This window comes from Drosophila serrata, unplaced genomic scaffold, assembly GCF_035046125.1.
Source record: "Drosophila serrata isolate PLE 108 unplaced genomic scaffold, ASM3504612v1 contig_12, whole genome shotgun sequence".
NCBI lineage: Eukaryota > Metazoa > Arthropoda > Insecta > Diptera > Drosophilidae > Drosophila > Drosophila serrata.
In genome coordinates this window covers 133,517-158,340 of record NW_028256910.1, presented here as the reverse complement: position 1 = coordinate 158,340, position 24,824 = coordinate 133,517, and the positions used below count along the sequence as shown (strand labels likewise).

The following is a 24,824-nucleotide window of genomic DNA, read 5'->3' as shown; positions in this document are numbered from 1 at the left end:
TTTTAACAGTGGCTAAGATGATTTATTTTTTGTTTTGTTATTACAATCTCTTCATGAAAAATAGAAACACTTTTTGCTTGACTTGGTTTGCTTTTTGTAGTTTTTTTTTCTGTCTCATATATTTTATAACATTTTTCCAGCCATCCATTTATTTGCTTATTAAAAATAGACAAAAAAAAAACGTGTCTTCGTTTTGCATTTGATTGCGAATTGTTTATGTTGCTTTTGTTTTTAGTGACTGAGCATGCCGACCAGCAGCAAAAAAAAAACCATCAGAAAATCAAACCGGAAATACCTAGAGGAAGAGAAAATACCTAAAAAAACAACCAAGAAAATACCAAAAAGGATAACAGAAATGAAAACGTATTTGAATTAAGAACAAATTTTATTTGCTTTTCTTTTTGCTTATTTTATGCATTTTCGCATTTACTCCGATTGTTTGTTGTTGTTGTTGTTCGTAAACAATAATTAAATATAATTAAGGGTTCTGTGGGTTCGACAGGGGGGTGTGGTGGGGTTTTGTATTGCGGGATTCTTCGACAACATTTAGAAACTAAGATAAGAACTAAACACTAAACTAGGTCAAATGTACAATTACATAAATAATAGCTCACAAAGTGCGTTTCTCTAGAACACAACAAAGAAAAAAAAAACAATTTCTCATTTGTTTAGTGTTTTACCTGCTTAAATGTTAACAACAAACAAGTTCACTAAACAAAGACACAAGCAATACATTACAAAAAAAAAATATATATCTGTAATATAGTTGGCTAAATATATCATATTTATATATATAGTATATATATATATGTAAATATATATGTGTATGCAAGTATTATCATATAACGCTTCGTAATAGGTTCTATATAAACATTTACAATTACAGAAAGGACACCGTTTGATCTTCCTAGAGCTCCTCTCCTTGCCTCTTCCTCCTCTTTAGCGGCCTGTTTCACTATCATTCTTTCGTTCGTTTTTTGTTTTTTTGCTTTAACAATGTGCGATTTTACAGTTTCTCCTTTCCGTGTTGTCCTGCAGGATATGCTAGAATGCTTGTAGCACAGTAGTATAACAGTTTCTTCATCCTTTCACTCTCTCCAAGCTCTCCAACTCTCCTACTTCCCTCTCTTCCTTCTCTTAAGTATTTCTGGGGGGAGAGGTGTTTTTGGGGGGCGCAATTTTTTTTGTCTCAATCGAAAAGAAATTCGTTTCACAAATTGTACTATATATACGTAAACATGTATATAATGTTTCTCGTGTGTGTATGTTTGTGTGTATATATTATGTTTTTCTTGTAAAATATATATATAATAGCATAACAAATTTTCAACAAAAATCGAAAATCGATCCATAATCATTAAGCATATTTTTTGTTTTAACTAGGAGAAAAAGAGATAGAATGCAACGAATCTTCTGTCTCTTAGTGGGTATTTTTCTGTTGCTGTTTCTGTTACTTTTACTTTTCTGCTGTTAGTTTGTTTTTGTAGTTTTTTGTTTTTACGTTAAAAACTTTTGTTTTTTTTTCCTAATTAAAATACTAAAGCTGCACACCGCCAGGGGTCGCCGCGATGTGTGTGTGTGTGTGTGGGCGTGTCGGGCGCCCCCTGCCGGCGGCCAACGAAGGAACCTACAGTGCGGCCTCGCCAACTCGCAAATTACCTTAAAATTTGTAGCTTTTTGTAGTAACTGAACTGAACTGGTTAACTTGAAGAAGGATGCTATTTTCTTGTCGCTGGTTGGTGGCTTGGGGAAAGGAGTCTTATACAATTGCTAGCTTGATTTGTGTTTGGTTTTCGATTCCGTTTACTGGCAGCTTTTTTTTGGGGGAGGGCACATTGCGAGTTAGCGAGGTGCCACTGTTATTACGCATACGCCACAGTGGAAATTGCTCTGGCCCTTTACTAGGTGTTTTCTGTTGGGTATTTCTCCACTCCTCCTCTGCTCCTGCTCGGCCTTTGCTCCTAGGACTCGTGTTGCGGCTGTCGCTCCTACTCGTGCTCCTGCTCCTACTACATGGCTCCGCCGTATCCCGCTCCTACTTCTTGGCATAGAGTATGTCCTCGCGACAGGCCACGGCCGCCACCAGGGCCGCACCGCGACCAGAACCGTCCTCGGAGAGCATCAGGTCGAACGTAATGCCCGGCTTGATCAGCGTGGAGATCTTCTCCACCATCAGGTTATGGAACTTGGGATGGAAGCGGTAGACACTGCCATCAACGCCCACCGTCACGTGCGGCTCGTCCATTTTGTTGATCAGGGTAGCGATGCCGGCGGAGACAAGGTGGGCGGCCCGCTTGGACACGCACTCGCAGATGTAGCGAACATTGGCGCAGTCGCCGTCCGTGGCATTGGTCAGGCCCAGCTCCTCGAGCACCAGGCGGCAGTTGGTGAAGTTGCCCGGCTCGTCCGCTTCGATTTCACTCACGTACTTGGTGAAGAACAGGCCCCGGGTGTTGAGCACCTCCGAATCCTGGCCGTTGAAGAGGATGCCCGCCTGTGTCATCTTGACCAGAACGAGGCGCACCAGCTCACCCATGTACATGCCGGAGATCATCTTCTCGAAGGTCTGCTTGCCGGGATTGATGCTATGCACATCGATGTCCCTGTCAAATTCGGTGCGGACAAAGTCAAGGGCGCCATTATCGCCGAACGCTCCCCATTCCGTGTTGATCAGGACATGCTTCTTGCGCGGATCCTCGGCGGTAAAGAGCTCCGCCTCCTCGACACGCTCCATATAACAGGCATTGGCGCCGGTGCCGACAATGAGGCCGATTTTGCAGTTGTGGTTCTTCCAGGCGCAGCTCATCAGGGTGCCGGTGGTGTCATTGAGGATGGCGCACACATCGATCTGGACGTCTCCGCGCCGGGCGATGGCGTCCTTCAGCAGCTGCACCACATCCTCGTTGACGACGCCGGCACAGTTGAAGCCCTTGGTCCAGGTCTCCAGCAGGCCCTTGGTTAGGCCCAGCTGACGCAGGGGGAAGGAGAAGGTGAACCCGAGCGGCAGACGCTCGGCGTACACATTGTGCTCGGCCATGAAATTGGACAGGCACTCGGCTATGTGGTCGAAGAGCTGCGTCCCCGAACCGATCATGATGTGCTGCGGGATGGCGTAGATGCGTGACTCCATTTGGAAGTCGTTGTTCTCCTGCAGGTGGATGAGCAGCACCCGGAAATTGGTGCCGCCGAGGTCCAGGGCCAGGAACTTGCCGCGCTCATTGCCGTTGGGCAGGTCCTGCACATACGTCACAAAGCACTTGACATTGGCCTTCGGGTGCGTGTCCTTGGCAAGGCCGCGCCGCAGCTCGTGCAGGATGCGATAGCACAGCTCCTGCACCTGCTCGTCCGAGAGCAGCAGCTGCTGACATAACTCGTGCACCATCTTCTTTTTCTCTGCTGCGGATGCGAGTGCTATTTGCTGTGCACTCGGGCTATTTGTCGTTGCATTTGTGGCCGCCGCCGCCGTTGCCGTTGCCGTTCCCGTTGCCGACGTTGCATTTGTCGCTTTTGTGGTCTGCGCTGCCGCTGCACATGATGCACTCACATCCCCCCCGTTCGCCACGCCCACCCGGTCCGTTTCATCGCGACTGTGACCGTTCTGTTGGGCGCTATTTATGGACACGCTCCTCATGGCCCCGTTCAGCTCCCGATCCATTGCCTTTGGCTCCTGGGCGCGATCGCTCTCACACTCTCACACGTCAAAAAAAAAAGTGGTCAGTGCTCGCAAGTCGAGTCGAGTGATTTTCTATTTTCTGTTTTCTGTTTTCAGTTTACAGTGTGTCCGACGCCGACGATTTTGTGCTCCGTTTTATTTTCGTCCGCTGTCTCGAAACTTTTTTACGGAATTAAAATCCACTCGCCACGAGCTGCTAACTTTAAGCTGCCGCTGCCGCTGCTGCTTCGCTGCCAGCGCCGACGGCGACGGTGGCCAGTGTTGGCAGTTTGGTATATTTCACGCTAGATGCAGCATATTCGAAAATGGAGAAACTTATGAAGCTTAGAGCCTAAAAAATGACTTACTTCAATATTTATGAAGCATATACAAGCAACAATTTCATTCGTGAGATTAATGATATTATTATTATAAACCCTATTACACTCTAGTTACTGAACAAAATATATAGTTTTTTCGCCGGCAACATTTATTGAGCGGATTTATTTTTCATGTTCTTATTTCATTATTCTTTTTGTACAATTTACTTATATTATTGTACACTGCAGAAAAAATGACTTACTTCAATATTTATGAAGAAAATACAAGCAAAAATTTCATTCGTAAGATTAATGATATTATTATTAACACTATTACGCTCTAGTTACTGAACAAAATATATAGCTATTTCGCTGGCAACATTTATTGAGCGGATTTATTTTGAATTTTCTTATTTCATTATTCTTTTTGTGCAATATACTTATATTATTGTACTCTGCCGTTAATTTTATTTCATAATCAACAATTTAATTTTTATAAATTATTACAATGAGTACGGTAACAGAATTCTGTTCTCGTGGAAGATCGAACACCGGGAGCACCAAACGCGATGCCGCGGCCACAGTCGACGTTACTTTAGCTATTTTCCCACTACATCTAGCGTTTTTATGACGTTTTTGGAAGCAATTTTTCGTAATTTTAGCTTTCTATAAATAACTAATACAACTAATATAGTGATGTTTACTTTAGATCCTGTTTTATCAACAATCTGGTCACTTATTTTTATATTTAGCTAATTTTTGTTATTTAGAAACTAGCTTACGCGGGTTGTCATAACCTGGCAGCACTGCGCCACGAGCTGCTCATTTTACGCTGCCGCTGCTGCGTCGCTGTTGGCAGAAGCAACGCTGCTCTCTTTCTCTCTCATAGTCACTCCTCCGCACCGCGACGCTCTTTCGTGCGCCTGTGTACGTTGTGAAGGAACCTTGAAGGTCAAAACTGAAAATTAGTATTGGGGCGGGTTGGAGATATGGCGCGTATATCTACGCTGTTTTTGGGCCCAGAGACGCAAACCACAGAGAGAGAGAGAGAGAGTGAATGAACCGAATGGGAGAGCAACGAGGTGAATGACTCAAGTTCATGCGTAATGGAGATCGTGATCGTGGCATTTAATGAACTTATTTCAAAATTAGTTATTTATATTACTTTATTAAATTAGACGTAATTATTTATTTTTTATTTATTTATAGTTAACTATATGTGTAAAGTAATCACAGTTTCTTCATATATTTTACCGTACCTTCTTTAAAAAAAGTGTGAATTAAACAATAATAAATTTTGTTATAACTTTATAAATTTAACAATGGAAAATCATGTTTTTTCCACCCCATGAACTCGGAGCCGCAAGGGCCTGTCAGCTCCACCGGACAAGTCTCTCTCGCCTCTTCCGTTTGCAAGAGAGAGCCCTCGCTTGCCGTCGTCAGCAAATTTGGTAGATACACTACATTCGATTGAGCTTTATGTGAACTAGTATTTATTTTGTTTAATGTATACAAACAGTTTATATTCTATATCTTGATATGATACCCTATGAATTATTTCATTCCATCTCTGTACTGTAAGAAGCTTTCAATTTATTTCTTGTAGAAACAGCCTATTATTTAAAAGAAATGATACTGAAACGACTTCAAATTCTTGAAACAAACTAATTGATAATATTGTAGTTATTATTTATTAAACTATTGATATAAATTGGGCCTAATCAAGATCTATACCTACTAATCACTCTTAGGTTTTTATAAAGCTCATCGTTAGGGTATTATAAAGTCGTTATGATGACCGTTTTCTTGCTGCTTGTAGGCTTCGTTCCTTGAACCCCTGTTTTTCCCCCACATCCCGTTGCTCCTTAACCCCCTGAGCAGAGCTTGTGGGCACCGCTCTCTTGCGGTACCAGTATAACAGTACCAGTATAACGCTGAGAGGCAGCGTGCTGAGTTTACTTAACAAATGGGAGAACCAGTTTGGTTTGCTTAGCTGTTGCCTCCCCCTCTCTCGTTCCTTCCCCGTACCTATTTCCATTTGTTGGAATTCTTGAATTCTGGCGACGCGTCAACATCCTCTTCTTGCCTTTTTCCCGTTTATCGCGTTTTTTTTTTCGTTTCTTTCGACTTTGCCTTTGGACGTCCGTGGGGCTCGTCAGCTGCCCCGCCCCTCCTTCATACCCGCCCCCCTCTTCTGATGAGTCGATTGTGCGTGAGTGTGTGTCTGTGTACGTGCCATGGAGCGCGAAGCTCGCTCTCTGTCCCTCCCTCCCTCTCTCTCATCAGGGGGGGGGAGGCCAGTTCAATGGAATTTTGTTGTTGGTGCCTATTGGTTTTCGTATTTTTGCAAGCAGATTGCATTTGGTATTTCACTCGGCTGCAGCATTCTTGCATAGTGTTGTTTTCGGTCTCTTTTCCTTTTTTTATTCTGTCCAAAGAGGCTCGTCCGCAGTTGCAGCAACAACAATAAAAGCGAGTCGAATTAAAAGTGAGTGGGCTCATGTATATGCATGTACATACATATGTTTATATGTAAATATGTGTACATCAATATGAAAGGTTTCTGATGGATTTCTGATTCTGAAGCTCTGAAAATACCCAGAAAAGGATTTGCGTTATTTGAGGACCTAAAATAGGTCCTAACTTTGCATGCTGTGTAAATGTATGTAAGAGGGCATGTTTGCAAACGTGTGTACTGGCATGTGGCCTCATAACTGTTATACAAGACCAGACATTGACAGCTAAGGTAATAATAATGGTAATAATTAGGTATTAGAAATTGATTATATAGTAATTTAAAGAATCTTTAATTTTATTATGAAAATCAAAGCCAAACACGGAGGACAATAAATTCAAACGACAATTCTTGACTATAAACAGTTCATAAGAAAAGAAAATAAAAAGTCAATAATAATAATAAATACTCCAATATTAAACATTATTTATTTTGAGCATTGTATGGGAAAAGGGTACAATAAAAAGGAATCTATTTTATCCCATTATTTTCCACTGCATCACTAATGCATTGGCCCCTGCTGTACACATACATATGTACACGAGTATTCCATTTACTCACACGCCCCCAGGCGGATCGTAAGGGGAAATAGTGAGTGAGAGGGCGATGACGTCTGGGGCAAAGCAACAACTGCAACTACAACTACAACTCATCGACGTCAACTTCCTCTCCCGCTCTGTCTGCCTGGTGGATGACTCCCACTCTCGCTGCGGCGCACGTGTGTTGCGAAATAAATTCGCAAAATAAAAAAAAATACAAATGCCATTAGGCCTTTAACGCCAGTTGTCGGCCATAAAGCTCCAAAAATAAATAAAGCCCCAAAAATCACAAAGTGCAAAGTGCATTAAAAATTCAGTGACTTTTTGAAGTCCTCAAGAAGTTTTCAGCTGACGGGGAGTGTCACTCTCTATATTTACTTTGTGTATGTGTTCGAGTATGTGTGTTGGAGTCCGACAGAATTGATTAATTGTTTATCTGGCTCGGTTACACGTTCCGTTACCCAGGAACACACACCCACGACAAACCACATACAGACGTAGAAAAAATACAGATAGTAAAGCCCGATCCTCAAACCGAATTTTTTAATACCCTTAAAAATGAAAATAAAAAATCCACTCTTGATGCATGACTCAAGTTAAGTTCTCTTAGAAATTAAGTTCCTAAAACTTATACATATGTATAAAGAAAAGCAGTTTGATTTAGAGGGAATAAAGAGGCTGTAATTAAATGGTTGCGTTTAGCGAAATAACATGATCACTGATCAGAGATGGATTAGTAAACAGTGATCAAGTGTTCAGCACATCAGTGATCAGTGATTAGTGATCATGTCCGTTGCTGTTGAAGGCAACCAATATCTTTGGTTACAAACTTCTTTTAAAATTCATAGCACCCGAAAACAGGTGTTTAAATTCAACTACGTATGTACATTATTATAATGGCAAACGGGACCTAGGAGTGGTAGTCGCCGTTGTTTTTTCCTTTTCCACTTGGACTCTGTTATCTGCAGTGCACGGAAATTGCTTTGGCAAAAAAAAAGGTATTCCAGGGGCCAACACACTTGAGATGTGGGGGCCCGGATGAGGGCGTGGCATTTGATTTCATGACAAAACTGTGATGCATCGTTAAGACCTTTAACGCTCTAATCTGACTACTAAAAACTAAAAATCAGCTCTCAATAAAAGCAAAGATATATTTGTATCTTTGGATATTCTGAAACGATCAAAGATATAAAAAATGTGTTAAGTGGCTGCGAATTTCCCAAAAACCAAACTGGTTTTTAATTGTATATATAAATACATACTTGTATATATTTGTGGGGATACATATGCGATACATGTGTGTGATAAGACCACACAATTGATACATTGGCACCATGATTCAGCGTTTTGACAGCTGAGCAACGAAGCATCATATTTCAAGTGCAGCTATGTACATATACTTTATGAATAATTGGAAAAAATAAAACATGTGCCATAACAAATAAAATTTAAAACAGACAAAGGAAAGACTTAATGGTTATTGGACTACAATTTCTGATTATATGAAAAGCGCAATAGCAAACCCCATTAAACTTTGGCAGATCTTTATTTAAGGGCCTGTCGTGAGGTAAGGGAGAATAATAATTATTTAAATGAATTATGAATAAATAAACTTTGATGATTAATTACCTGTTAAGTGACAGGGAGTCTTATATTAAAAGAAACTAATATACAGTTTGTAATGAAATCTTAACTCTGTTTATTGTTAAACTTTATAATATCTCTAAAAACAATTGATATAAGATGAAAATTAAATAAATAATATGATGAAATTTGTAAGGAATTTCCCCTTAACTGATGCAAAAACCAGGTTCATTTTGGTAATTCCCTGTTAACAGAATTTCTAAAATGAAAAATTCAACTGGTTCCAGAGGTTGGGGTTTTGGGAGAAGCAGGAGATAGGCAGGGTGCTCTCCGGGTACTATTCAGCAGGACCTTGCACCGTTCCATTCCTTTCCTTTCCTTTCCTTTTCTACCACGCCTTGAATTCCACTGGATTTCGTCAGCCAAAGTTGGGTGTATCGTTAACTGTTATACAATGTCCTCTCGCTGTCCTCCCGTGTCACCTTCAGGCTGTTATATGCTCCGGCTGACGTCGGCGTCGCTGTTGCCGCGCTGCGGCGTAACGTATTTTTTGTAGTCCGCTTTTGGGAATCCAGTTTTGGGGGCTCGCCCCATGGCATGCACACAATGATGGCGCTGTGTGTGTGTGTGTGTGTGTGTGTGTGAGTACATGCATATGTATGTGTGAGGGGTTTGCCCGTGTGCGCTTGCTCATCACTCGCGGTTTGTATATACAAAAATAATCGATTTCTTACAGCATTTTATCGTAAGATATTTTCCAGCTTTTACTCTGTTTTGTGACGTCAATGATGATGACGTAGTGGCACTCTCTCTCGCTCTATCGTTTGCTCTTTCGGTCCTGTTCCTCCATTTCTTTCTCTCTTATTCAAGAGGTCAATGCAGCCCACGAAACCGCGTGGAAAATTTGTGAAAATCTGCGAAAATCAAACGCCCACCTAAAAATCCCGCCGGCCTTCGTTTTATAAACAAAAGTCATTAATTATTATACGTTTTTGGCAACTGTAAATAACTTCACGTGACGCTCTGAAACAAAAAGGCGGAAAAATTCAACTGTCAAAGAAAATAAGGAAAAGAAAAATAAACGAGTAGAAAAAAAGAATCAGACACATAAGTAGAAATGGCAAAGGAGATTAAAAAAACAAAATTAGAGACAAAAACCCCATAAAAAAATATAGAAATTCACCGAAAAGTATAAATGTATATAAATTTCTTTAAAAAAAAATAAAGCACATGCTTACGCACGTATACAAACATCACTATAATAAATACAAATAAATGATTATTGTAACAACAAAACCTACAGACATAATCGTAAAATGTGTGCTTTGTATTTAAAATAGTTTGATATCAGATAACAAACACGTCACAATACTAAAGCACAACGAAAATAACTAAAAATAGAAAAATAAACTATTAATTTTTATTATTGCGATTTCAGTTAATTTTTTTTAATGATCAACAAAGAAATTGTAGGAACTTATTTTTGTTCGAAAATATAAAGAAATGAAATATTGTATTGAATATTACTTTAATAATTCATAATATAATATGAATTACCCACAAGAAATCGACTAAAGGTAAGACATGTTAAATTATATCATAATCAAATTGTTGAGTTAATAAGAGAATTTATACGAATTTTTTGAAATACATAAAGTAAAACCGTTTAATTTAAGTAAAACTAATGAAACACACTTATTTATAAATGGATACAAAGTGGGTTTATCAAATTAAAAATCACTCATCACTCAACACAGATTTCAAAGAATAATACAAAGCGCAAAAACTAAAATAAGTATGAAGAATTCCATTTATTATAATGCGCAGCCAGTGGTTGTCATTAAAAATCCGCTCATTTGGCCTTCGAAGCGGTTGGCTGGTTCTGCGAGCGGAGCGCACGGGCTCCTCTGGAAATTTTCCCCTCGTTCGACGAGAGTTGTTGGGCAAGGTCAATGGGGGGGGAGGTTTAAGAGGGCGGCGAATAAACTTCAGTCAAGGTCAAAAGGCGCGCGCGATCGTATAACAGTTAATGCGGTGCGGCCCTCGAAAAAAGATTGCAAGTGATCATCATCATCATCATCCTCATCAGCATCACGAAACTAGTTTGTTTTTTTTTTTATCTAAAAACTAAAAATAACAACAAAGCCGCAACGCAACGGAACAAAACTGGTTCCTAGCCGCTGATAAAGACCCAGACGCCTAGAAATCGGACAACTAAAGGTGTATTTTGTCTTGGAAACGTTTTTGTTTTCGATTGCAAGGTTTGATTTTTGGGCAAAACAAGAAAAAAACAACCGAAACACGTTTCCGACACATGCTACTATGGCAGGGGCCGTGAACTGTTGTGTGTGGTGTGTCTGCTGCGGCCAGATTAGGCGGCGTAATTAAATCGTAAAAAAAAAAACAAAGCAAGTGGCGCGATGCCGATTCTCAAAAGCACGTGAAAGTTAGATCTTGATATTGAATTTAAATTCAAAAGCGCGCCCATTGACAGAGCTGCCAGATGGGAGAAAAAGTTTTGGGGATTCAAGTTTTTAAGAGAGCAAACGAAGCTTCCTTGATAGTGACGGCACAGAAACATCGATGGTCGAAAAAACATCGATGACTTAAAAACTTCGAAAAACATCGATGCATCGATGTGTTCATCGATGTTCAGTTCACCTCTAAAATTTATGCTATGTACGATAGTGATGGCAAGTAAACATCGATGGTCGAAAAAACATCGATAATTTAGCAACTTCGAAAAACATCGAAGCATCGATGTTTTTATCGATGGCCAGTGCATCTCTATATTTATGCGCGGTTGAGATTGTCAGCTTTTGCATACATATATAAAAGTAGTTTGTTTGGAAGTCAGGCATTTGAATAAAAGCCATTGAGTCGCCGCGCTAAAACAAGGAACCACTTCTAATACGTTGCGTAGTAGCGTTTGTTGTTATTAATTTTGTTTTTATTATTTTCCTGTGGCTGCTGTGCGGGAGTGCGTGGTAGTGAAAGAGTGCGTAAAAAGGCGGCGAGAAAGAGCGGAGAATGACAACGTCGACAATTAAGCCTGCGGGCAGCGAAGATGTCCCGCCCGTTGGAAAGGGGGAGATGCGGGACGACTTGGCAATGGACATGGCCGGCGATGTGGGAGTGGCTGCCGCCGCCAGCTTGACGAAGCGTGACTCTGAGGAGGATACGTGGGCCTCCAAGGGCTACAGCTACATCAATCCGTTCGTTCATCGCATCGAAATCGACAGTCACATTGAGGTGGCCAAGGTGAGTGTGCGACATTCCCCCCATCGCCCCTGACTTTGCATTCATTCATGCAAATCTAGCCCATGTGCGATCTTCTTATACATTTTCGCATGGGCTTACTGATGTTTTTGTTGTTGTTGTCTTCCACTCTTTCTTCCTCCTTTTTTTTTATCTGGCGCTGTCGACGTCTCTGCCTACGTCAGCGTTTTGCTAACGGCAGCGAGAATCGTATGATTTTCTTGTTCGCCTTGTTGTTGTTGTTACGCCCCACTATTGCCGTCGTTGTTGTTGTTGCTGCTGCTGCGAAGCGAAATACGAAATACAAAAAAGAAAAGGCAAAAAAAAAAAAAAAATACGCCGGTTCTTTTGGCATGTGTGCCATTGTTTTGCCCTCTCTCACTTCCACTCACCCAGTCAATCGGTGTCTTGTTCCGCTTTGTTACCGTTGCTTTCCCATCCGCCTTGCACAATCTCTCTGTGTGTGTGTATCTGTGTGTATGGGAAAGAGACTGCCGCTGTGGGTATATAGGGGATAAATCCAAAACTAAAAACAAACTAAAATTGGAAATTACATATTACAGAGACTAAAAATCAATGTTAAAATATAAAGAGAGACCTATTAAACTAAGTATTATATACAGTTTGTCAAGTAATTCTTTGCAAAACGAAAAATCCCTCACAATTTTGGGTTTAAACTGAAAATTTATTGACAAATACAAGAATTTTTTAAAATTTTCTTTTATAATATTATTAGGATAACTTTAATCTATAAATATAAAAAACAAAACTTAAATATTTTATCTTAAAACATAGTAAAAAATAGCAATAACAAAAACATTGCAATTCGTATGCTGTCAATTAATTCTTTGCAAAATGCAAACAGGAGTTGAAGAGGTTCCTAGAATTAAGCAACGCAAAGCTAATTCTGAGGAAAATTAACGCTTGCCACTTCTTAGTGGTCTTTACTTTTATATTCTTGAAAGATTTCGTTGGAAAAAGTTCGTGTTTGATCGAGTCCAGAATTTAAATCATGCCCGGCAAACGTATTGACGATAATAACATAGAATTGGTTTACTTTAACCATTATAAAGGGTAATCGGCGTCGGAACATTCAGAAATTTTTGATATTAAGTTAGGAACAATGTATAAAATAATTAAACGGTCTAAAAAGAAAAATAGACTTGACCTGTACAATTCTACAGGCAGATTACCAAAAGCTCTCCAAACGCGACCATTATAAAATTTCGAAACAAATTGATAAAAACACGCCAACAACCCTCAGAAAGTTGGCTTTGGACTTAAAAAATGATTGCAGAAAAACAGGTTGCCATGAGACTGTGAGGAAAGTCCTGAATCTCCACAAATACTCCTCACACATTGCCAGGAAGAAACCAATGCTTTCAGCTATAAATATTGAATGGCGGTTTAATTTCTCTATCGGCCACGTTAACCAGCCTCCTGAGTATGGGGATGAAGTTTTTTTTTGTGACGAGACTAAAATAATGCTATACACTCATGGATGACCCAATAAAGTTTGGAGGAAACCAAACACAGGTGTCCAGCCGAAGAATATCATACCAACATTCAAACTTGGCAAGTTTTCTGTGATGATAAGGGGGTGCATATCATCCAAAGGAGTTGGTGAGCTGCGGATTTTTAATGATATAATGACGAAGGAGTTTTATTTGGACATCCTTAAAACGAAATTGACCAGAAGCGCGGAGAAATTTGGTCTGCATGACGTAACTTGTCCAAAAAGAAATAAATATTAACTGCACCAGGAAAACAAACTCCAGTTCAAATCGCAGCTGTGCAGGACCTGGCTCCTGTTAATTGCAAAAAAGTCATTGACACTCCTGCGGAAAGCCCAGATATAAATATAAATAGAAAATTTTTGGGATTTTTTGGAAAAGAAAGTGACTAAACGGACTCCAACAAATAAAAAGGGTTTAATTAAAGTAATAGAGGAGAAATGGGAGAAAATTCCAGAATATTACGACTTGAAAGGGCTAATAATGCCAATGTCGCGACGCCTCCATGCTGTAATTGATGCAAATGGACTCCATATAAAATATTAACGCCGCAGCTATTATAATTTTTAAGTTATCCTTGGTTAACTATAACGTCTTTGCAAATTGCAAAGAATTAATTGACAGCATACGAATTGCAATGTTTTTGTTTTTGTTATTTTTTACTATGTTTTAAGTTAAAATATTTAAGTTTTTTTTTATATCTATAGATTAAAGTTATCCTAATAATATTATAAAAGAAAATTTTTTAAAATTCTTGTATTTGTCAAAAATTTTTCAGTTTAAACCCAAAATTGTGAGGGATTTTTCGTTTTGCTAAGAATTACTTGACAAACTGTATATTTGAAAATTTACTTTGAGAATTAAGATCTTAAAGTTCAGTTTCTTACATCCACAAATTAACAATCTGCTGTTTACCGAAACATATATGTACATACATACATAGATTTTAAAGTCCAATAGATCGCTTTTTGTTGGGTTTTCTGAATTAAAAATACAGTTTTTGCATTTTAAATAGTTTTTAAATTTTAAAATTAATTCATTTAAAGTAATATTTTAATTTCCAGCAATATTAGCGGTCCAATTCGAATTAAAAGCAAAGAAACTACATTAAAAATGTAGTAAATATATTTAATAAGTTGAATTAACATTCTTTGTTATCTTATGTAAACCTTGGGGTAAAATAAAATAGTATAATATTTTTTACTAGTCCTTACCATCCTATCCTAAGCCATTATATTCTATCCTATCCTAACATATCATATCCAGTCTTATCCTATTCTATCTTATCCTATCCTATCCTTCTTATCCTCTCCTATCCAATCTTATTGAATCCTATCCTTCCTATTCTTTCCTATTCTATCTTATCCATTCCTATTTTATCCTATCCAATCCAATCAGATCCTATTGTTACCTTATCCTAAACCATTCTGTCTTATTATATTTTTACACACTCTTCTGTACTATTAATTCCTATACTATCCTTGGTGTCCGTTGGTAATATTACTATAAACAATGGTACAAATATGATATCATTCTGCACCCAAGTAATATAAAATATTACTGCCTGAATCACTTAAGATCTCGTGTTTATTATACGTAATAAACCTTAGATTGCCGGGTATCTTTATAGTCAGTCTTGTGTGCTGATTGTTTTCCTCTTCTACACATTTCATTCTTTTTTAATTGCTTTGGCTTTTTGACACATAAGCCAGCTCGTGTTCCAAAGAACAAGAGTACAGTTCAACGGCATTACTTTCCCACTCCCCATGCATGCATTGGAAATTGCATCGATTAACTCGACACTATTCGGTTTTCCAGTGTGCTGCAGTGTCCAGTGGCTGTATTGCTTTTTAAGCGACCGATAAAATATACGCACGTGGCCTAATGGACAGCTGTGTGTGTGTATGTAAAAAATCAAGCCGGAACGGAACCCAGCCCCCTTTTCGATTCGCATTAAGACCAACATACATATTATATTGGTAACGCTCTCTCCCAACTTGGCTCTAATTGCCGGGGGTGAAAAATAACACAATGGTAAACAAAGAGTTATACAAGTGTTTCGTTTTGTTTACGGATCAATGCTGATTTACCGGGGAAATGATCTAATTATGGTTAATTGATGCACTTGAAAAAAAAGATGTCAATGTATTGCATTAAAAAGAAAACATAACATACTAGAGCAAAATCAATTAATTTTCCTATCACTGTCACACACACAATTGATATCAATTAACTGAGATAGTGCCCATAATTTTTGTAATTAAAAGTCAAGTCGGTATTTAGAGAGATTTCTCTGTATGAGTGAAATATAGCCAAGGGGCTGACCGATTCTGACTCACTGCCATTGCCACATTTTGTGGCGTGATTTAAATGGGTTTAACTTATCGGTCAAGAGATTTCTTGGGACACTGACTGACTATTTTCTATTAATATATATGTTAACCACAAAGTGAGTTGAGTGCATCGCTGTCACACTAACCTACAAATGGGAGAGAGTGAGAGCAACAATATCAAGAAGTAAACAAATAAATATATAGAAATATATGTACAATCAGTAATCGAAAGAATTGGCGCTATCGCTGAGTCAAGTTTCAAAGTCTCGAATAAATTACTGAGTAATTATTGCTATGCGATGAGGTAATAATACAAAACCGACGATTAAGCGGGAATCCAAGTGATTTGATTTCAATATTCTACAAAGTAATATTATGTTTTAGAGGAATCAATCAATCAAACTGAAATCGGATAGTAACTCTAAGACTTATGTTTGGATAAGATACCTTAACTTAAAAAGAAAACGTATCCATCAGATGCACTGTTATCTCTACAGCTATTAGGATCAGCTAATGACTAGGAAGTCATGCGCATTCATTGAGCCATTGACCCACTGAAATGGTATTTAAATATTAAATAAATACAAAGCGCCAAGAGAAGCGCAGCTGTGGAAATGGTGGCTGCGCTGCGGTGGGGCTTGTGAGGGGATTCCCATTGCGTGCACTGCACACAAAAACCAGTTTCGCTTTCATTTCGCTTCCGTTCCAAAGTTCAAGGCACTCAACTGGCCCTGACATTGTTGCTGTCTGCCGACTGCTGCTCCTCTGCTCTTGGCCTGTGCTCTCTCTCTCTCTCTCTGGCTTCTCAGCCGTCGATTAGTTAGTAAATATATGCAATCACTTTGGCCATACATATATGTACATACATATCTTTGGCAACAGTTGCGGTCAAGTTGGTAGTACTTTTTTGTTTAATCATTTGAAAAACACTATGCATTAAGTCAATTTTAAATGGTATTATATTTTACTACAACTTTTATTAATTAATCTCATAATTAAATAGATATTACAAAAATAAAAATACAAATTTTAATGGTATTAAAATAAATAAAATCATATGATGTTGTACAACTTTTAATAATTGATCTCATAATTAAATAGATATTACAAAAATAAAAATAAAAATTTTAATGGTATTAAAATAAATAAAATTAATATTGCCATGATGTACTACAACTTTTATTAGTAACTCTCATAATTTAATAAATATTAAAAAAATACATGCGAAAAGCTTGTTGAAAACAACGCGAAATATTGAGTCTTATCAATCAGTGGAGAGTTATGTTGATAAGGTTTCTGGCCGGGAAAGTGCAATATATCCGTATCAGTAGCTCCTTGATTTATAAGAATTAAATTAAACGATTAAGACCCCCAAAGACAGCAAAATATAAGTGATATATTATGTAATAGTTTGATTATTTTAGCAAATTATAAAAGCCGATTTCTATACATACATTTTAATATATTTTTTATTTAAACCTTATATATTATAATATGGTAAAGTTGCTTAAGCTGCTATTTTGATATAATATATTTTGATTAATATATTTTTTATTTAAACCTTATATATTATAATATGGTAAAATTGCTTAAGCTGCTATTTTGATGACCACAGCTGTGTTTTAAAACATATGTATAAAATGTTAGACTCGAGCAAACATTTATATGAATTTTGAATTGAAATGTTGTATATAAATAGAAATGGAAATCTTTGGAATGTTGAAAAGATAAACATTTGACACAAGCGACTTAAAAGTTGAAGGGAATTACTTGACATTGTTAAATGAAGTTTTAATGGTGCCTCCTCTTAACTCCAATTAACCCTCTCAGACATTGGGGGGTATTTTAAAGTGCGTTTCCTTGGAAGCAATTTGATAAAGTCAAGATGGATCCACAGGCAAAGTTCAATGCGTTGCCCGGCAGTCCTCCACTTGACTGATAAGAACACGAGAGCAGCAGCACTCCAGCCACTATCAGTGATTAGTGCCCGGTCTGGCCTGGTCTGGTGACAGCTCCGTTTGTAAACATGCAAAAATGTTTGCCGGCTAATTGATTTGAGGGGGTTTGCATCTATTATTATTTAATACGCCGTTGTGTTTTGCATAAATTAATGCCAAATTCCTAGACGGCAATGGGCTATCGATTTGGGATTGTCGTTGGAATTGGAGAACTTGCACGTGGTTAAACTTGGCTTTGACACATTCATGTGATATGGTTTTTGTAACCCTCAAATGCTAGCTTATTTATTTTATTGTTTTCACTTTTATGTTCTTCTAGGTAAAACCTACAAGTCCAAAGTCAAAGTGTGTGTAATAAACATAAAATATACCTATTACTTTGAGTTTTGTTATGCAAAAATAATCTTAATAAATTATAGCTTACTTAAAAAATTAAATGGAAAAGGCACTTTAATTGTCAGGGTTTTCATTACTATTCAAATATTGTGGGTTTTCAACAAGCCTAGATTTAAGATTTACAATACAATACATTGACCACATCACTAATTTCTGCTTAATCCTTTTCCAGGTCTATGTGCTGACAGTCCTGCTGCTACCCATTCGTGTGGTGGGATGTGTCCTTTCCCTGATCTCTGCCTGGATGTTCGCCTGCATTGGTCTCTATGGCATGACCCTGGACGATCTCAAGGAGAAACCCCTCACCGGTTGGCGCAAGTAAGTGTTTCTGCTATTAAATCGTTTAAATTCAAATTATTTACTTATTTAATTCTCAATTATTTTAGACAAATGCAATATATGACAGCACGTGCCATGCGTATGGTGTACACATCGGGTTCGTTTCACTATGTTAGCATGAAGGGCAGAGCGGCGACACCGAAAGAGGCGCCCATTCTGGTGGTGGCACCGCATTCCTCCTACGTGGACTCCATCCTGGTCGTGGCCAGTGGCCCGCCCTCGATAGTGGCCAAGCGGGAGACGGCAGATATACCTCTATTGGGACGCATCATCAACTATGCCCAGCCCATATATGTGCAGCGTGAGGATCCCAATTCGCGGCAGAACACCATCCGGGACATTGTGGCCCGGGCTCGCTCCACGGACGATTGGCCGCAGGTGGTCATCTTTGCCGAAGGCACCTGCACCAATCGCACAGCCCTGATCAAGTTCAAGCCCGGCGCCTTCTATCCAGGCGTGCCCGTTCAGCCGGTGCTCCTGAAATATCCAAACAAATTCGATACCTTCACTTGGACTTGGGATGGACCTGGAGTGTAAGTAGGGGAAATATAAAATGAGTTTTATAAGAAGTTTGAGGCTCTTTGGAGTCCATGAGAAACTGAAATGGAGAACGCATAGATGATACTAATATACTACTATTACTATGTATTACTACTAGTACTACTATTTATATAAAGCCAACAGTTGGCTTTATGAACTATTTCTATTTCTCTTACTTAAATGTATCATTTATTTAAGAAATGTAAATGTAGCAGGTCGGTCAGGAATTGTTTTTAAAACCTTTGAAATTCATTTAAAATGTTCTGTTCCATAATTTACACATATAGTTTAAATAACCTATTTAAACAAACCTTCTTTAATCGAGGAAGTTCCTGAATTTAATTACAAACTTTTCTTGTTTACTTATGTAATATTTATGGTATCCACAAATTTCAGATTGCGCCTTCTTTGGCTGACGATGACGCAGTTCTACAATCGATGCGAAATTGAATACTTGCCCGTGTACACGCCCTCGCCGGCTGAAGTGGCCGATGCCAATCTGTATGCCAACAATGTGCGCGAGGTGATGGCCAAGTAAGTGGAGCAGTCCAGCAACCTACGTGTAGTTCATGGGAATTTCTAGAAAGGGGAAACAAAGTCGCTATTTATAAACAATTTTATTCGATATTATAATCGAAATCAAGGAAAAAAATAAGAAAGGAAGCTAACTTCGGCACACCGAATTTTTTATACCCTTGCAGATTGAAATTCAATCACTAGGAACTAATACAATATAAATAATATATATTTATGTTAAAATTAAATTCACCGATTTGTATTTTCCTCTATTTTTAACGATCATTTGTATGGCAGCTATATGATATAGTAGTCCGATTTTCATAACATTTTACACAAAATTCTAGATTAATTTATAATGGCTATACGTTAAATTTGATGAAAATCTGTTGAAAACTTAAAAAGTTATGTTTTTTCTTAAAATTTTCCTATCGTTCCTATGGCAGCTATATATATATATGTATGTATATATATAGTCTACCGATTCGCCATGCTCCGATTTATATACCAGTAAAATTATAAAGAAGAATATCTCCTTAGTTTCGTTCTCTTGCTCTTGATTTTTTCAAAAACAAATCTCGCACATCTGTGCATATGATTCCCAACTAGTTCTAACATCCCCGGAACGAAGTGACTGCTGCCAGCCACGTCTCAGAAATGTGTTGTGTTACAAAAGTTGCAAGTCATTGTTTATTAGTGTTCAAAGTTAGTAACTGATCATACATACTTACTGGAAATAGATACTTATTGATCATAGTTACTTACTGATCAGAGTTACTTACTGATTAAAGTTACTTACTGGTCATAGATACTTACTGATCATAGTTGCTTAATGTTCAGAGTTACTTAATGTTAATTAACACTTACTGATCAGAGTTACTTACTGGTCATAGTTACTTAGTGTTACTTACGCACATCCGTGCATATGATTCCCAACTAGCTCTAACATCCCCGGAACGAAGTGACTGCTGCCAGCCACGTCTCAGAAATGTGTTGTGTTACAAAAGTTGCAAGTCATTGTTTATTAGTGTTCAAAGTTAGTAACTGATCATACATACTTACTGGAAATAGATACTTATTGATCATAGTTACTTACTGATCAGAGTTACTTACTGATTAAAGTTACTTACTGGTCATAGATACTTACTGATCATAGTTGCTTAATGTTCAGAGTTACTTAATGTTAATTAATACTTACTGATCAGAGTTACTTACTGGTCATAGTTACTTAGTGTTCAGAGTTACTTACGCACATCCGTGCATATGATTCCCAACTAGTTCTAACATCCCCGGAACGAAGTGACTGCTGCCAGCTACGTCTCAGAAATGTGTTGTGTTACAAAAGTTGCAAGTCATTGTTTATTAGTGTTCAAAGTTAGTAACTGATCATACATACTTACTGGTTATAGATACTTATTGATGATAGTTACTTACTGATTAAAGTTACTTACTGGTCATAGATACTTACTGATCATAGTTGCTTAATGTTCAGAGTTACTTAATGTTAATTAACACTTACTGATCAGAGTTACTTACTGGTCATAGTTACTTAGTGTTCAGAGTTACTTACGCACATCCGTGCATATGATTCCCAACTAGTTCTAACATCCCCGGAACGAAGTGACTGCTGCCAGCCACGTCTCAGAAATGTGTTGTGTTACAAAAGTTGCAAGTCATTGTTTATTAGTGTTCAAAGTTAGTAACTGATCATACATACTTACTGGAAATAGATACTTATTGATCATAGTTACTTACTGATCAGAGTTACTTACTGATTAAAGTTACTTACTGGTCATAGATACTTACTGATCATATTTGCTTAATGTTCAGAGTTACTTACTGGTCATAGTTACTTAGTGTTCAGAGTTACTTACGCACATCCGTGCATATGATTCCCAACTAGTTCTAACATCCCCGGAACGAAGTGACTGCTGCCAGCCACGTGTCAGAAATGTGTTGTGTTACAAAAGTTGCAAGTCATTGTTTATTAGTGTTCAAAGTTAGTAACTGATCATACATACTTACTGGTTATAGATACTTATTGATCATAGTTACTTACTGATCAGAGTTACTTACTGATTAAAGTTACTTACTAGTCATAGATACTTACTGATCATAGTTGCTTAATGTTCAGAGTTACATAATGTTAATTAATACTTACTGATCAGAGTTACTTACTGGTAATAGTTACTTAGCGTTCAGAGTCACTTACGCTCATCCGTGCATATGATTCCCAACTAGTTTTAACATCCCCGGAACGAAGTGACTGCTGCCGGCCACGTCTCAGATATGTGTTGTTTTACAAAAGTTGCAAGTCATTGTTTACTAGTGTTCAAAGTTAGTAACTGATCATACAAACTTACTGGCTATAGATTCTTATTGATCATAGTTACTTACTGATCAGAGTTACTTACTGATTAAAGTTACTTACTGGTCATAGATACTTACTGATCATAGTTGCTTAATGTTCAGAGTTACATAATGTTAATTAATACTTACTGATCAGAGTTACTTACTGGTAATAGTTACTTAGCGTTCAGAGTCACTTACGCTCATCCGTGCATATGATTCCCAACTAGTTCTAACATCCCCGGAACGAAGTGACTGCTGCCGGCCACGTCTCAGATATGTGTTGTTTTACAAAAGTTGCAAGTCATTGTTTATTAGTGTTCGAAGTTAGTAACTGATCATACATACTTACTGGTTATAGATACTTATTGATCATAGTTACTTACTGATCAGAGATACTTACTGATTAAAGTTACTTACTGGTCATAGATACTTACTGATCATAGTTGCTTAATGTTCAGAGTTACTTAATGTTAATTAATACTTTCTGATCAGAGTTACTTACTGGTCATAGTTACTTATGCACATCCATGCATATGATTCCCAACTAGTTCTAACATCCTCGGAACGAAGTGACTGCTGCCAGCCACGTCTCAGAAATGTGTTGTTGCAAAAGTTGCAAGTCATTGTTTATTAGTGTTCAAAGTTAGTAACTGATCATACATACTTACTAGTTATATATACTTATTGATCATAGATACTTTTTGATCAAAGTTACTTACTGGTCATACATATTTACTGTTCAGAGTTACTTACTGTTGAAAGATTCCATTATTATTTCATTAATTATTAATTATTGATGTTTAATATCTCTTAACTACCTTGCAGGGCTTTGGGTGTGCCCACATCGGACTATTCTTTCGAGGATGTGATCGTGATGAGTCGAGCCCGTGACATGAAGATCCCCTTCCCCGGCGACATTGTGGAGATTGAGCGGACCATCGAGAGGCTGGGCCTGATCGAAAGCCAGCGAGATGCCGAGCTGTGCCAGAGCTATCACGGACTGTCCAATACGGACAGATTGGACATCATAACCTTCGCCGAGCTCCTACAGATTGATCTCAAGAATCCCAATCTGCACAAGCTCTTCGCCTTGCTCGATCACGTGAGTTTAGCCACCGTCATCTCCCTCTAATTGGCGATCCCAAAGTATATAACAAATGTCTCCCCGCCTCTTCTTTTAGCGCCGCATGGGTGCGGTGAGCCTGAAGAGCTTCCTGCTCTGCTCCCTCTTCTGCAAATACAAGAACTCCGAACTAATGACCTTCCTCCGAGCACTTATCAATGTAATATATACATCTTTATATAGAGAACGTAATTCAAATTGATTATAATGTGTATATATGTTTATGGCTTGTAGCTCTATAGTGAATCTAGTCAACGAATCGACCGGAACAGCTTTGTGCGCTTGATGAAGCACGCTGGTGGCAAGCTCAATGAACAAAAGGCCCAAGCGCTCTTCTATGCCCTGGACACGGACAATCTGGGCTATGTGTCCTTCGGTAAGTGTTTGCGTTTCAATTAAAATTAATTGATATAAAATAAATACAAATGTTATATGTTTGCAGATGCCTTTGCGGAGCACACGGAGAAGCAAAAGTCAAGCTACAAATTCCTGTACCACAAGTCGGAGCACATACGGCGGTCCAAGGCAGCCAACTGAAGCTGCAGGCTGGAACGCCTTGAGTTATATATTTCACGAGAAGGAGTTAACGAAAAGGAAAAGAGGCGGAGGAGACTCTAAGCGAAAAGTTCAACTGTCGAGTGTATATTTTTAATATTTATTTATATCGTGTAGCGCCACCACCCCCTTACCCATATATATATATTGTAATTAATCTAATTTTTAATAATGTTACCATAGTTTTTTTGCTTCGTTTATTATTTATACTCGCGACTCTACTAAACGCAAGTCATTTCATCTTTGTGATTCTTATTACACACACCTAAATTTAAAGCATATGTAGCATATGTAGAGGCAGGCCAAGAGCAACCACCAAAAGCCCTTGAATATTTCCTATTTTCATGGCCAAAAAGATTAAGAAACACAAAGCCATAGGTACATACATATATAAGATATATATATATATAGCCCACGAAGCTATGAACCTTTTGTAACAAAATTCGCTCTCCTTCCTTAACAAGACCAAGAACTGCTATTCCCAACCAAAACTGACTAGCCAACCACCAAGCACATACACTAAATAAACATATATAGAGATATATATTCATATTGTACTATGATCTATATTTTCCATTTGGGAAAAACAAAGCCACGAGCCATCAAAAGCACTGTAAAGGCCTTAGCTATTACTTTTAATTGAGTTCAAATGATAATTTCAAGTCAACAAAGAACCAGAGGCAAATACGTTCTTTCGTTAATTTCCTTTCAATGATTAATTCCGAATTGCGTGAAAAGGCGAACTTAAACATAGAACTTTAATAAGTACCATTATTAAGCTCAATTGTTTTTGCTGATATTTGAATTTAGGGATATACTTTGATCCGATTGAAGGTTACATATTCACTTCTTTTATAGTTCCTTGAGAGTTTCAGACATTTCTTGTGCATTTTTGTGACTTAAAGTTATCCCACACACCTGGCACACGGAGAGCAGAGAGATCTATAGAGAGCACAGCCTGTACTTACTTCCACATATATGTATGTTATAAAAAAAAAAAAACACCGAGAATTAAATACCCCAGAAATAATGCCACGGATAATGAACGTTTGTTAAAAAATGAAAGATGTGCAGATCTTTTGCAACGATAGACTTGCCGAGACAGAGACAGAGTAACCCAATGAGAACTACCCCGTAGTTTTTACCTTTTTGAGACGGTGAACTATAACCCCTAAGCTAAACGGATCTTAATTTATGTGCTACTTATTGTAATAGATATTATTAGCGCCCTAAGCCACCAGATCGGTTGAGAGAAATCAGCTCAAAATTAAAATTAAAATAAAATTAAATATATATACATATGTGTGTACGATTTTAAATGCAGTCTAGT

The 24,824-nt window shown here is 38.0% G+C and overlaps 2 protein-coding genes across 2 annotated transcripts; one reads left to right on the top strand and one right to left on the bottom strand.

Moving 5' to 3' along the window:
- Positions 1-366: 366 nt before the first annotated feature.
- Hex-A (Hexokinase A) lies at positions 367-4,926 on the bottom strand. Its single transcript, XM_020946917.2, has one exon. The coding sequence runs from the start codon at positions 3,653-3,655 to the stop codon at positions 2,036-2,038; it is 1,620 nt and encodes a 539-aa protein (XP_020802576.1). The 5' UTR covers positions 3,656-4,926; the 3' UTR covers positions 367-2,035.
- Positions 4,927-11,331: 6,405 nt separating this feature from the next.
- Positions 11,332-24,813, top strand: LPCAT (lysophosphatidylcholine acyltransferase). The gene is made up of 8 exons (XM_020946895.2): positions 11,332-11,871; positions 18,242-18,387; positions 18,456-18,941; positions 19,345-19,482; positions 22,642-22,918; positions 22,998-23,099; positions 23,174-23,315; positions 23,382-24,813. Exons 1-8 carry the CDS (start codon positions 11,641-11,643, stop codon positions 23,474-23,476), a joined length of 1,617 nt encoding a protein of 538 aa, XP_020802554.2. The 5' UTR covers positions 11,332-11,640; the 3' UTR covers positions 23,477-24,813.
- Positions 24,814-24,824: the final 11 nt, after the last annotated feature.